This window comes from Enoplosus armatus, chromosome 17, assembly GCF_043641665.1.
Source record: "Enoplosus armatus isolate fEnoArm2 chromosome 17, fEnoArm2.hap1, whole genome shotgun sequence".
Lineage (NCBI taxonomy): Eukaryota > Metazoa > Chordata > Actinopteri > Centrarchiformes > Enoplosidae > Enoplosus > Enoplosus armatus.
The window spans coordinates 11,691,862-11,706,429 of record NC_092196.1 but is presented as its reverse complement, the minus strand read 5'-3'; the positions used below and the strand labels follow the sequence as shown (position 1 = coordinate 11,706,429).

Sequence of the window (14,568 nt, the reverse complement as noted above, 5' to 3'; positions counted from 1 at the left end):
GCAGTAACATGCAAATAATCCCATGGTTTTGAACATCAAAGATTCTGAAGCTGTACTGTTAAAGTTTGATGTTTGTTCTCCACCCTGTAACACATCCTCCTTTCTCCTCACATCTTCCTATCAACCGCTCCCTCTTTCTCACTCTTTTCCTCCTCAGACTGGTCCTTTCTTCTTCAGCCATGCAGCTCTGCCTCTCACCTCCATGATGCCAACCTGGATGAGTGTGTGTGTGTGTGTGTGTGTGTGTTGGATGGGTATGTTCCAAGCAGTAGTCACAGCAGAGGAATGAGATTGGCATCATTATCACTGCTGCTGTTAAAACTGATGGCAGACGTTGTAAATAAGCTTTTTTAAGCTTGTATGTGTGTATGTGTGTTGACTTGTTTATGTACAAGTGAGTGTGAACAAGGTGTTCATTAAGCTCGGCCTAGTAGAAGGCCTAAGCAGTCTGGTATTCACTGCATCAGCTGGCTGCTCTATGCTCTTTCTATTTCTCTATCTGCCAGCGACACGACGGCACTGGTGCTAGGTACTGGGCACGGTGAGAAGGTGATAAGGGCACATTGCCCTCTTGTGAAGTTGGCATTGGCAGGCTAGCAGGGTCCAAGGTGCCTCTGCCAGTTGTCTGATATTTTATCTGAGGAATACAGCTTCAATTAGGCTCAAAGGTTTCAGGAAAGCTACTGTGTCAGATAGCCTTTCCTCCACATTGGCCATCCCTCCCTGCAAGGTGTTGTTTGTTTGTTTGAGTCATTGACAGTGTTTGTTTTTGTTGCAAGCCCAGCTGTAAAGTGTATTTCACTAACTAGCGAGGCCATGGTTTGACAGCCCTCTCCTCCGCGTCATCCTGCTACATTTAATTGGACAACCACTTTCTCAGCTGGCAGTGACCTTCAAACTGGAAAAAGATGGCAGCTGACAGTTATTCACCAAAATTAGTGTCTGAACAAATTTGAGCTGAGAAACAGGCCATGCAGTTGCAGCATTATGCTTCATTTTATATCAACAACAGCTACTGTACTTTAAATAGGTGTTAATTAAAGGCTTGGGAGTTTATAGACGTGGGACATCACATCCTCATTTTAACACACCCCATAGTTTCCTGACTGGTACGGTATGTATTTGACCAGGCTGAATCAGTTCTCCAGACTTATCAACCGGGCGAGGTGTAGTCTGGCTTTTGCAAGGTTAAAAAATGTTTCATCTTATCACTGTATTAAAGCTTGAAAATACAAATTAGACCAAGTACATGCTGAACTTTTCTTTTAATTATCCATGTTACTGTATCTGTGTAACATGTCTGACAGAAATTGGACATAGGAAGAACTAAGAAAAGTGTGCACCTCACCACTGCACTTCATCACTTTCAAACTCACAGGAATTGGAAATTAGAGATGAGGAAAATCAAAATCTTAACTTTGTCTTTCCAGCTCTCTTTCTCTCAGGTGGTCTGATCATTGCAGTACATATAAATGACACTGTTTCCTTCAGCAGGTTTTAGCAGCAGTGTACAGGTCACACAGATCACCAGCATAAACGCACTGGCCCTCAGGTGCTTTGGTACTACAATCCACACATATTGAGGCACACGTCTACACTTTGAGGCCACAGGATGCATCCAGGTTTACACCCCTTATAAACCCACCAGGGCCAGGTGTGTGGGTTTAACACAGTGTGCTCTCTGCCCTCTGTTAGTTTTAAATATAACTTCCAACATTTAATCACACAGCTTAGTCTAACTAGACCTCTTCAGACCTCCACGTATGCGAACGTTAGCCCCTTTGAGACAGAAATATTGGTCCAAAGCACTTTTAAATTCTATTAAGGATTTAAAAAGTTGTAACAGACCATTGGAAAGTAAAAGAACACTAAGTGTGCTTTGGAGCTTATGATGTTTATCAGACCTGGCGTTTGAGAGTCCAGAGGACCAAAGCCAAGGGCAGATTGGGGAAAGGCCAGTTGAGCTTTAAAAAAGTGAGGTTTCTCTTTCTCCTGGCCTGGTCTTGGCCTCCTCTCTCCTCCCACATTGTTGACCATCTTTAAGTGGTCATTGCCACCAGCCATAAACTGTTATGTCCACCTGTAAACCTCCACCACCACCTCCGTGCTGCATGGTTGCCTGTACACTCAGTATAGGCCAGTTCACATCAGCCCAGGCAAATAGTAGGACCTTGTAAAATCATTCAAAAATAAGCTCAACCTAGCATATTTTAAAAGAGGAGCAGAGGGGAAATATTCAACAGTGCGTGCATAAAAATAACATTATGTAGCTTTGGTGTTTTCTAACGTCTGCAAAAAAAGTTGACAGCAAACTATAGTACAGCTACAAGCTACAGCCAGAAATGTGTGTACTAGATTAAAATTCTCTGCTTTTTGGAGTATGTTTACCCTACTCTGTTCCTCCTTTCTCAAGAGTTTTCTATCTTGTCCATCTGAATGAAGAATTTATGATGTGCAAGAAAACCTTAGTTAACCAGAAACAAATTATCACCAACTTGTCTTTTCGTCACAAGATATGTAAATGCATGTTAACAGGAATTATTTTCTCAATAGCTGATTGTATTATTCAAGTGGACTTTGGTGGTCGGAGTGGATCTTTGTGGTGTGTCTTGACCAAATAAGACACAACACCCACTGCTGGGGTTTTCTCTTGGAGTTTTGGAGGCCGATATAAAGAAATGGGCAGCAGCTGGCATGGCTCGGCCCCTCCATATTTTGCCAGGCCTCTAGGAAGAGACAGGGCGCGTGCCAAGAGCTTTCATGTCATAAATATCCTCCCTGAATGCTTCAGTGCTTTATAATTATACCTCCTTCATCTCCCCCATTTTTCTCTCTCTTACTCACTCTCTCATACTACCGCCTATTGTCAATTGCGCCTGTCTGCATGTGAGTGCATCCGTGTGTATGTGCTTATATGTGCATTCCGGTTTATATAATTAGATGGTTTTAAAAAACAAACGTCATTGTGTCCACACTTAGCAGAGATCTGTGGAGTGAGTTGGTTGTTCCATGTGAGTAACTTTGACTGGTCGTGCTCAACTTTACACTCTGGACATTAGAACTGTACACCACTTAGTCAGCCTCATAAAGCTGTTTTCCATCTTACTGTGATATACCCATAATGAGTCACACAACAGGCTAGTAAACAATTCTGTTAACCGCCATCCTCAGTGAAAGTCTAGTTTATGTTTTCAGGCTTTTTTTGTGAGTTTGCTTGTGCTTTACACATTATGCTGACTAATCACAACGCTTCACCTGGTATCCAAACAAAAAGCAGTACGTATTATTTATAGAAACCTGCCACTTTAGTTAAACTTGTTGAGAATGTGCACAGTACATGTTTGCAGTCCTCCAAGAGCTTTGAATTCTAGGTAGACTACACTAAGTACGCAGCATGATAGGACTCCTGAAAACATAATATCAACCATATTTCCATCTCACGGTCAAAATGATCATGTAAATAAGGGATGAAACCCTTTTTTACCTTTCACAGGTGTTTATTTGTATATGATTCCCACTCCTTAGGTTCTTCTGCCCTTTGACAGATCATTGTCACCTCTTCAGTTGATCCCTGTAGGGATTTTCTTTTATTGTTGAACTTTGGCTTTCCAGGTGAATCACCATGTCACCCCGCTGCCTTTGTCAGCCTGCAAATCTTACACATATAATACAAATCGAGTGTATATTTGGTGTCCTCAGGCCATTATTTTTATCAGGGAATTGTGTAGACTTGCAAAACAAAGACTATTGTTCTGATCTGCCAGAATCAGCAATCTGAATTACTATCAACTTTGGTAGTGAAAATTAATCCTTCAAGCACTTAAGGCATGAACACTGTGCCAGCCAAACTAGTGGCACATCGCTGCCAAGACACAACTTGGAGAGCTGGGAAGTTCCCATATGCGGTGCATTTGTTGATTGTTTTGGTTATTGCAAAACCTCTTCCACTCAGACGAGTGAGCATTCTGGACGGGTTCCCCGTTAACGGCTTGTGTAACTCAACATTCTGCGGCCCATTAAGAAACACAAAGACATGGCGGCACGCCGCTCTGTTAAAGAGCCCTTTGGTGTTAATGGCATAATGGCAATGCTGTGTTGAGGCAGTAATATAAGAGATAAGACGTCTACTGCTGAACAAATAAACAGCTGTGTTGTAGGAGAGATTAAGAAGAAGGAGGGAAGAGGTGAGCAAGAAAGGCCGTCAGCGCCAACTAGGAAGAACAATAAGCAATCCAGCTACAACAAGCAGGCCTGACTTTATTTCATTAATGACTGAAATCCCCTAAGCTAACCACGTTTTTATTAGTATTTGAGAACAATAGTAGGCTGTTCCTGTGTTGTTGTGTGCATGTGTGTAAGAGAGAGTGAAACCTTTCCTATCATTCCCATACAAACGCACCCATACATGCATGTATACAGAGTCTCAGATTCTGTTGCAACCTGAGGTGGCGGAGGCAGTGCAGCTTGTTTGATGATGCTCTCATGTTGTCTTGTGTTGTAAGTCCAGTGCAGCCTTTTCCTGTACAGCGGTGGGCTCGTGCCCCTCCCTAAAAGCCCAAACTCACTCTCAGCCAGGCTGTGGCATGTTTAGTTAGTTGTTAAATCGTCAGAAATTCAGTTAATAAATGCATTATGTTTCCAGAGTCAATGAGCAATTGTGTTAAATAATCCTAATCTCAATATGGATCAAAATAATTGTGATTATGATTTTTGCCACAATGGAGCAGCCCTACCCATGACTGCATCTTTTGGCATCATCGGATTCTCACTTAAACTTAAAACTACTGCTTCACTACCTTGATAGCCACTCAGATTATTTCACAAGTGCCATTATCTCGAGCTTCTCCATCCTGTGCTACAAACAAACACATATTTGATGTCATCTGGACTGTGTGTGCACAGGGGGATGTGTGAATTTCAAATAAGATCAGAATGATGTCAGAATGATTACATGGATTCATTTGTTTTGTATGTGTTCTTGCGTGTGTGTGAAGGCACACGCACGTGTTGCAGGGAAGTATCTCCACATATCTCAACCATGACAGAAGCTTTATCTCCTCCCTTGGGTGGAGGTGAACTTCCCAGCCCCTTCAGAGTCTGCTGGGTCTCTCTGTCTTTCTGTCTGTCTCTGTCAGAACAGCACATCCATTGTTAGGGGAGGGGGGTTGCTCTTGCCTTTTCATAAGGTCAGAGGGGCTACAGGTAGCGGAAAGGACAAGATTAATCACTTCATCTGGGACAGGCAGGGAGGGGGCGATAGACCGAGAGATGAGAGAAATAGGTGGGGCAGTGAGGAGAATTAGAGGGAAGAAAGGGGTAATTGAGGGGGGAAAGGAAGAGAAGAGTTATCGAACATACAGGGAGGAAGTTGGGGCTGAAGAAAGGGAAAGAGAGACAGGTAGAGACGAGGGGAAGTAATTACCTACATAAGTGTCTTTGGTGTGCTCACTGATGCATTCAGTGAGAGGCAGGGCATGGAAAGAGAGAGGTGGTCAAGGGTAATTACCTAAACGCAGGTTTGCTTGCCTTTGATCCTCTTGCTATGACTATGTGTCTCAGTCTTGAGCATCCTACTTAGCTGCGTAATGCATCATCATCATCATCATCATCATCAACACCATCATCATCACTATGAGAGGGCTCAAATCAAAGTACAACCTATCTTGAGTTCGATAGCATTGTATATTATGTATATTTGGATATATTTCAAGATATGACTTGGATGGGCTGATTTTCTCTTGGTATTTTTACTCTGTTCTTCTGTTGAAGTTCTTCTTTTGCTAAGGTAATCATTTTCATACACTACACATTATTAGTTCTACGTGACCTGAAACCGACTGCTCCGAAGGCTCCCTGAATAAACAGACTCCATGCCGAGCGCAGGTGGCCACAGATGTGAGGAGAGTTGAGGGCACTCCTGCAGATGTTGGTCTGACTAATCACCATCAAAGCGTTTTAGTTTGCGTGTCATATGAGAGTGCCAGTATGCGTGTTTTCATCATGAATGCCTGTGCTTAAATATGTTGCTGTACTTAGAAGTGTGTGTGTGAGTGTGTTGACATGCGCAACTGAGTGTACTGGTTGCATGCATAGTACCATGCGTATATATATATATACATGGATTGTGTTGCATATGAGAGTGTGTCCATGCATCTTTTAACCTACACTTCAAAGAGTGTTTTTTACACATGTGTGTGTGTGTGTGTGTGCACTGTGTGTGTGCACTGTGTGTCCTGGAGTATGTGTGAGTCAGTGGCCAGCTGCATCGCACAGGGCCTACCTGTGGGTGTAGTTGGCCCAAGTCCACCTTCTTAAGTCTGCTTTTTATTCAGTGTCACATAAACAAATACCAGCAGGGTCCGTTCACTTCCAAACCACTCAGTAATATCCTCAGATCTCTCCCCAACATCTGTTGACCTGCAGTTTTGTTTTGTTTTTTACCGGGGAGGTTCATGTAAAGCAACACTTTTATGTCTGTAGTGTGCAGCAAGGTGTGTTTGGTTGTGTAAACCTTTTCATTTCTAAGTGCTGCATAGTCTAGTCTACTTTCATGAGCACAGACATATTCAACACCCACACATTATTTTGTACAAACCTGTGTGTTTTCATAGGCAATATATACTCAAGCGCAGACAGACTGGTGCAAACGCATATATTCAGTGACACACACACACACACACACACACACACACACACACACACACACACATATCGGAGAACAGGCTCAAACTTGCCCCACATTCACTCAGCAGGTCTTGTAAATCTTTGATATGCCTGACCCTCTTTTATTGTTTTTTTCTATGTTTCCCTGTAAGACGGGTGGTATGTAACTGATTAGATAGATAAATATACCCTGAAGGTGAGAGAGGAGGAGAGGAAGGATACTGAGTTTTCTCTTCCCAACACATCTCAGCCATGGAACTTTAATCTGTTGAGGCTTCATGCATTTAAATGGCCCGATTAGGAACAGTCTCACAGGCGCTTTCCCTGCCGGGCTGAAACAGAAATTAAGTGCTTAGACATAGCCATCATTTTGTTTGTTTTCTCAGCGCCTCTTTCAAAAGATACACTCTAGAGATGAAGGCTTTGATCGTGTGCTGAAACAACACTGAGTCATGTTAAAGCCTATGTGCAGTACTAATGCGATGTAAAGATGCAGAGAAAGTGGCTGACGCTTTGCAATTCTGACTTATCAGATGATAATATTCTCTTATGTATATTTATTTGCATTTCACAAAGTTCAGTCCAAACACCAGTAGTAATAACTGTGATGGATTTGTTGGGCTAAATCGTATATGTTCTCATCGGCATATGTTAGTTTATTATGATGGTTTTAACTACAGTGGGTGTTTGTTTGGACATGGATGATAATGAAGATATCGGTTGTGTACACATTCAAGTGGGTGTGTTTTTTTCTGAAAGTTTGTGTGTGTGTTGGGGTCATCCAGAATTCCCAGGCCTGTCCCTTTGGCTGTGGTACCTGCTGACAGAGTTTACGCGGTGATGATGGCTACTCTGTCTTTTCCATCACGTTGCTCTTCCGTGGAACAAAGTCTGAGTAAACTATTCGGAAGAACTGTGGGGTAATGCACCATAATAGCAGGTACTGTATGTTGAAATTAACTGTGTCCTCCCTCCCTCTTTCCTTCTTCCTCTGTCTCTTTCTCCTTCAGTGACATATTTGATGCCATGTTTCCAGTCACCCACATTGCAGGGGAAACAGTCATCCAGCAAGGTATGTATAAATGTTTAGTTTAAGTATGTATTTCAAGAATAAAACATGAACTGCATTTCTTTTTTTTTTTAATGAACTCCGGTTCTCTCGCATAAACAGGTAGAATAGCGAGTTATAGCTGGCCAGTCTGATGTGTGTAGAGGTTATTCTGGGGTTATTCTCTCTCGGTGTCATTTGCATGTAAACATAGTAGACGGCCGTGCGTAATGGCACTGCACTCTGGCGCAGCACTTTTCAAAACGGATGCTGCAGATTTATCAACATATCTGTCCTGCTGCCTTCATATGGCTGCAGGAATTTAATGAACTGAAGAAGAAGCTTTTCATGTAGTATAAAGCAGCTGTGGAAAAGAGACACTGTAAGAATCACTCATATTAATTTGTAGATAAATGCAGACTGACAGACGTTTCTGCTTTAATCACATTAAACATACTTTTTTGATGCCTATTTAAATGCATCTACAGGCTGGAGAGTGTTTAAAATGGTTTATTTACATTTTAAGCATTTTGCTTAAAATATTGCCTCATTTCTGTGCATTTGCTCCAAGTATTTAGTTTGTTTTTGTTGACAAAATCACCAAAGTGGAAGCAGATTGGTGGTGGTTCTGAGACGTCTATTCTCAGCACGTCTAAGACACATTTCCCACCAAAATACCAACAACTCACTTAACTCTCTTCCCACCTGTACACTGTACACTGTGCACTCTGCGCTGGGCATTACAATGCCACACAGACAGGCAAGTGAATTTCAAGATCAGGAAAATACCAAACGGTTGGACCACTACCTGCGCTGGTCGTTCTGCTGCCTTCGAAAATAGCCGCCCTTTATCTCAAAGAATGCATCTACTGCATTGCCACTTCTCACATTTTTGTCCTCCCACTCCCTGGTTCCCTCCCTTTTCCTCTCTTTGCCTCACTCATACATTCCCCCAGTCTGCACCAGATGTCAGGTCCTTCTCCTCTGCCTAACCACAGTCGTCAAAGCCTTCACTTTAGACAACCCTGGACTTTGAAGGAACACAGAGCTTAGCAGGGCCAGACTGTATTTTTCCAGTACCCCCCACTCAAACTCCTATCAAACACAGACACAGACACGTTTAATCACATATTTAAAACACTGAAAACACACATTCTCACAGACAAATGCCTACTTTCAGATAATACTGTGTTCACACCTGCATAAAATCACACATGTTACACTTGCGGAGCATGCAGTACAAACACACACTCTCTTAGACAATGAGTGAAGTGAGTCGGCTTTTGGACACACACTGGATCACACATTCGCTCAGTCACTCCCACCTTCTCAAAGACAGCATCCAGGAGTATATCAGTCCTAATTTGGTGATAATAAGTATCGCTAACTTTGCAGGGCCCCCAGTCCCAGGCAGCCCATTGTTATATACACTATAGAGTGTGGTATACAGTGTATACAGTGCTGATGTCATTGCTAATGTCTGGACTACTGTGCAGCTTAAAAAAAAAACCCAACCCTGCTACCGGCCCATCACACACTATTTAGACACAGCTAGGAGTTATCGACTCTGTGGCTCGAGTGATATTTAAACAAAGGGAGAATTTACTCTATCATAGCATGCAAAATGGAATAAAGAGGTATTTTCATTGTAATCAATTGTCTAATGTAATATATCAAGTTAATTTAATCTGCTGTTTCTGACATATTTGCAGTTATAAATTACTATACTTATGAAATATCAAATTCCAACATGAAATCAGTTTTGAAAGGTGGTTTCGCTTAATGATGCGCCAGCATTGTGGGTACAAAACACCTTCGAGGCGGAGGATGTAACCCATGTTTTCCTTTTGAGCAAAGCCAAAGAACCTTAACAGTGCGAACGTCAATTAGCTTGTGGTGAAACGAGGCCCCATTGAGTACACCAGCCTCCCTGTGTCTGTGTGTGTGTGTGTGTGTGTGTGTGTGTGTGTGTGTGTGTGTGTGTGCATGTGCACATTCTGGTCAAATATTTGCCTGCGCTCTCAGGCACAGGGGGATTGGAAGGGTGCAAAACAAAGACTTGAGCACCAAAGTGATAAAAGACAGGAAGAGCAGAAGAAAAGGAAGACAGAGCGAGAGGGAATTGAAAGAGAGATAGATGAGATGAAAGAGAGAGAGAGGCAGAGACAGAGAGGGAGATAGGAGAGGGCCAGGTTGCAGCAGGTTGTGTGTGTGTGTGTGTGTGTGTGTGTGTGTGTGTGTGTGTGTGTGTGTCTCTGGGGTCTCCACTGGGACAGACCATCAGGTAGACAAGGAGCGTTTTGTGTGACAAATAGAGCTGTATGATTAACGAGCACTCTCAACTCACTATTAATTAGCCATGTGAACTCCTGTGAACTTTACACACAGGGCGCTCTCAGCCTTTCAACTCTTCAGGTGAACATACACACAAGAACACACACACATAGTCATACACACCCTCACTTGGTACCTACCAAATGCATACACATGCATACTTGTGTCATGTATACTCATGGATCATTACCCACTTGTACCTCTGAATGGAGTTTCATATATATATCTTATTGTAAGCGGTAGCTGCAGGGAGAGCTTCGCAGTGCTCATGTATGTGCTTGTCAGTCCTCTTAAATAATTTCCCTTGAGCCCTATGTAACAGATAGCATAATTAAAGGAACACTTCACCATTTTTCAGCCTTATCTCCAGACTGGATGCTTTTAACGGACATCAACCAACCAGATCCCATGGCTCGGTTCGGGGGTTAGGGTTTGCTTTGAAAACACAGCATGCCTCTGTCAAAGACACAATAGGGATCCAGTCAGCAAAACAGCATTTTGAGTTGACAGCCTTGCACATATAATAGCTACCCATCAATTAGTTGCAGCTGATATAAGAAACACAAAAGTGTAAATTATTTTGGTTAGAGCCAGTCTGAGATGTCCAAAAATGCCTACTGTCCACAGAATAAGCCCTCCTTATTTAGGCAACAACATGGCTTTTCTGCTGGTGCAACCCTCGGTTCAAACTTCAAGAAATAGTTTTACATTTTGCTAGCTGTTGCTAGCCAAGCAGCGGAGAGTCCAGTGACTGCTTCCGGTCAAGATATACTTCAGCACCCCACGAAAAATGGCAAATAGATTTTTTTGTGTGGATTAAACAACCTAGATATAATGTGTTATTGATTTAGAGGTGCTGGTAGGCAGATTGTGTTACCTTTGGACTTGGCAAGCTGTTTTCTACAGTTTTTATGCTAAGCTAAGCTAGCCAGCTGCTGGCTTTACTGTACAAATGTGAGAGTGTTATTGATTTTTTCATCTAACTCACAGCAAGAAACTGAAATTGCAAACTATTCCTTTTACATTTTTCTCAGATATTGGTAAGGATCTAAGAACACCAAGTTGTCTCTGTTTTTCATCGATTGATCATTACAGCCTCATGTGGCCGCTAGCATGGATGCACACATGTAGCCTTGTTTTTGTTCACATTCTCTGTTTCTGCTGAAAAAGAAACAAATATCTCAATAGGACTACTTCCTAATAAAAATGATAGCAAGTCAAGAAAGTCAACAGTTCTTTTAAGAAGTAGGGATGGTAGTTGACAGACATGAGGAGGGGAGTGTGAGAAAATGTGTGCCTGAGTGTGTTTATGTAGAAGTTTCAGGATAGATAATAATCCCAACAATTTCCTCAACTTATTTTTGTTCCCCAGCTCACAGAAAGTGGTATTCCAAGTGTTTGACAAATGATTTTAATCCCTTAATGCGCCCATTTTAGTTTAATGGTTTAAAAATCCACCTTTGAGAACTTAAGCAGGAGGTGGAAGCAGTAGGAAGAGTAAGCTTTCCTGTTGGCTCCAGGTCCTGATTTTTTTCTGCTCTCTCACAAACTCCTGTGTTTCTCCTCTTTTCTTCCCTCCAGGCGATGAAGGAGACAACTTCTATGTGATTGACCAAGGTGAAGTGGACGTAAGTGGCTGACATGGAAACACAAGCACATACACAAAAACACACTTTTTTTCTTTGGAGTAATTTATTTCATTGTAAGTTAAATTGAGTTTAGCAAACCATTACAAATAAAGGGGATTCCAGAGTGTCAATATTAGCATTTATTCACTTGTTTCCAAGGGTAGGCCATAAGAAGGACTGTGACTCAGTGGGAAAACCCTGCCTTCTCCACTCATGTTGAGACAATGTTTCCCTCCAACAATGGACAGGTTGTATTGGATTGCCCCCATGTTTTGTTCTCTTTAAAGTTCGGTTCCACTCCGATGACAATCTGAACATGGCGCTGTAGAGTCCAGCGCACTGTGAAGGCAGCCAAACCGAGAACGTCTTTTGTCTTAGCAAGCCTGACACAGAGTGATAGAGTTAAGTGGAGAGATAAAACAGGAGCTGACGGAAAGTTAAACAGGAAGTGACCTTATCGGCTTACAGCGGCAAGCACGGAGACGGTGGGTAAGAGGAGAGAAGCAGGTTGGCACGCTTGGCCGATATAGCCGGTCCACCTGTGAGACAGAGAGAAGGAAGGGCAGAAATACTGAGATGGTGCCTTGATAGAAAGACTGCGTAACAACTAACGCTTACCAAACGTTGTTGCATGGACATGCATTGTTTCAGGTGCTGTCTTGTCAAATTTGATTAGATGAGTGATGCGGCCTAGATTCTGCTGAAACAGTAATGGGCCATGATTGTTTTCTACAGAAGGGCAGAGAGTGTCCGCACACTGGATTATATCTCCCCAACTTTATTACTGAACTTTACTGAACAGGCCACGTCTTGTAGGTCTGATGGAGCTTTGCCTGTTTAATCTAATTAAGTCTTGTTGTTTGTTCACAAATTATTATATATTCTCTCATTATATATTGTCTTTCCTTCCATGATTGTGTTTTTGTTCTCTTTCCGCCAGCTATCGTCAGTGTCAGGTAGTCTTGTGTAAGATCTGATATCCAATGTATGATAGGGGTTACAATAGGCTTTTTTGTGGGTAACATTGTTTTTGTTTTCACCACTAATCTTACAGTCTGTGGCTTTTCTCTTTTCAACGAGTCAGTGTGTTGAAACCACTCGGTGTAGTTGGGTGTAAAGAACAGCCTGTCCTTTTACCTTGGTCCTTACAACTCTCTCTGGGTAACCTTAACTCAGACCATAAGTTTTGTTGCAGCAACATATCCTAGGCTGATTATTTTTCTTATATTTTCCATAATACTGTCTCTGGCCCAACTTTGTATTGGATTCACAGTTGCTCTGGTGCTCAGTCCAGCAGCTGTAGCATCACTTTGTGTCTTTATCGTGGCCTGCTCTGGGCTGGGACTTCAACCTCTCTCCATCTGCCACCGGTGAATCTTACGGCATCTGCTTCCACAGCCAGGATCCTATCATTCTGCACCCAAGTTGGGGGAAGACCCCTATCCTTGGCCTCACCCCAGTGCTCATCTGTGTCTCCTTCACCTCACCCTACAATCCACAACTCTGTTTCTACAGACAGCTGCTGCCTCCCAGCCACAGCTCAGGCACTAAACTACTTCAAGCTCAGTGCCGAGGTTATTAAAGTGTGGAGATGTCTCTCATTAGACAGGGGTGTAAATCTGCTGGCATCCCATAAACTGCCTGAAAGCTGACAACCGCTGCCACTGATGTAAACACCCCTCCATGTCTGCACACAAATGCATTCACTTACAGACACTGGCCTGTATTTATATGGGTGCACCACAAAGGAAATTAAAGCTTTCATTCCAAAATATGAGATGATCTTGTTGGAAAAAAAAAATATTTGTAATTAAATATTGAGTATCTGGTGACACTTTAAGCCCCCATATTTAGCATTAAGAAGCAGTATATAAACATTTAATAATGGTTTATAACACACTATAATGTAGTTGTAAGCAGATATAAGTGATTTATTTATGTTTGTCAACAACTATAACTCCTCCTTTGGGAACTCATAACTGTAGACTTGTGTGTAAACAGATAATAAATGACAATATAGTAAAAAACAGTTGTAACTATATAAACTATGTCTTCATAGGAGAAGTTATAATTGTCCTGATATCTGCATACATTATAGTATGGTCTAAACCTTTTATTAAATGTTGGCATAGTGCTTATAAATGCTAAATATGGGGACTTAAATTAAAGTGTTACAGAATTGAAGAAGGCAGAAGGCTTATTATTATTATTATTATTAGAGTAGCGCCATTTGGGAATGAAATTAAATAATTCTGCCAAATGGACAACAAATAGAGACAGGCCCTCTCTCTCACACACTTACACAGCCTGCACAGAGAAACACACTCCACGTAACTACAAACAGAAATACTCTGCCTCCTCATCCACCTTCCAGTCCTTTTGATTTGTTGCTTCTTAATTATCACCAGACACAAGCAGTCTGCTGTAGATATTCACATATTTAAAATTCAGACAGCTGTGAGACAGCATACATTTCAGTCTTTTTCATCATGAACTCCATTTTACCTCCTGCAAAGTGCTGACTCGATACAGTACAACTGTTTCCAGTCCTTATGTACCACATTCTCTGCAAATTTTTGCTCCAAATTTACTCTTGCGTACCTGATCCAGGTAGGATGTGATGCCGATTGAAGCATTTGAAACAGCTGTACCTGATCAGGAGCTGCATGAAAGTGTTTGTGGAAGACAAAACAAAGACTTCCAGCTCAGTAGATACTTGAGGACTCGAACAGGAGTGCAGTAAATAAATACTATTACCTGTATGCTCTGATGCAACACTTTTGCAACACTCATGTGACTGTTCTCCTAAGCTTCACGTAACCATAGCCAGCACTCTGAATCTCTTTGAAGCCACCCCAGTTTATAGTGAAGGATGAGTCCCCTGTGGTCTACTCT

General features: G+C 42.1%; 1 protein-coding gene across 1 annotated transcript in view; it reads left to right on the top strand.

Annotated features, from left to right (window-relative positions):
- Positions 1-14,568, top strand: part of prkar1b (protein kinase, cAMP-dependent, regulatory, type I, beta) — a 58,989-nt gene that overhangs the window by 27,174 nt on the left and 17,247 nt on the right. The window contains exons 4-5 of the mRNA XM_070923639.1: positions 7,674-7,735; positions 11,627-11,673. Of these exons, the coding sequence (XP_070779740.1) occupies positions 7,674-7,735; positions 11,627-11,673 (109 nt within the window). The remainder of the gene's footprint in view (positions 1-7,673; positions 7,736-11,626; positions 11,674-14,568) is intronic.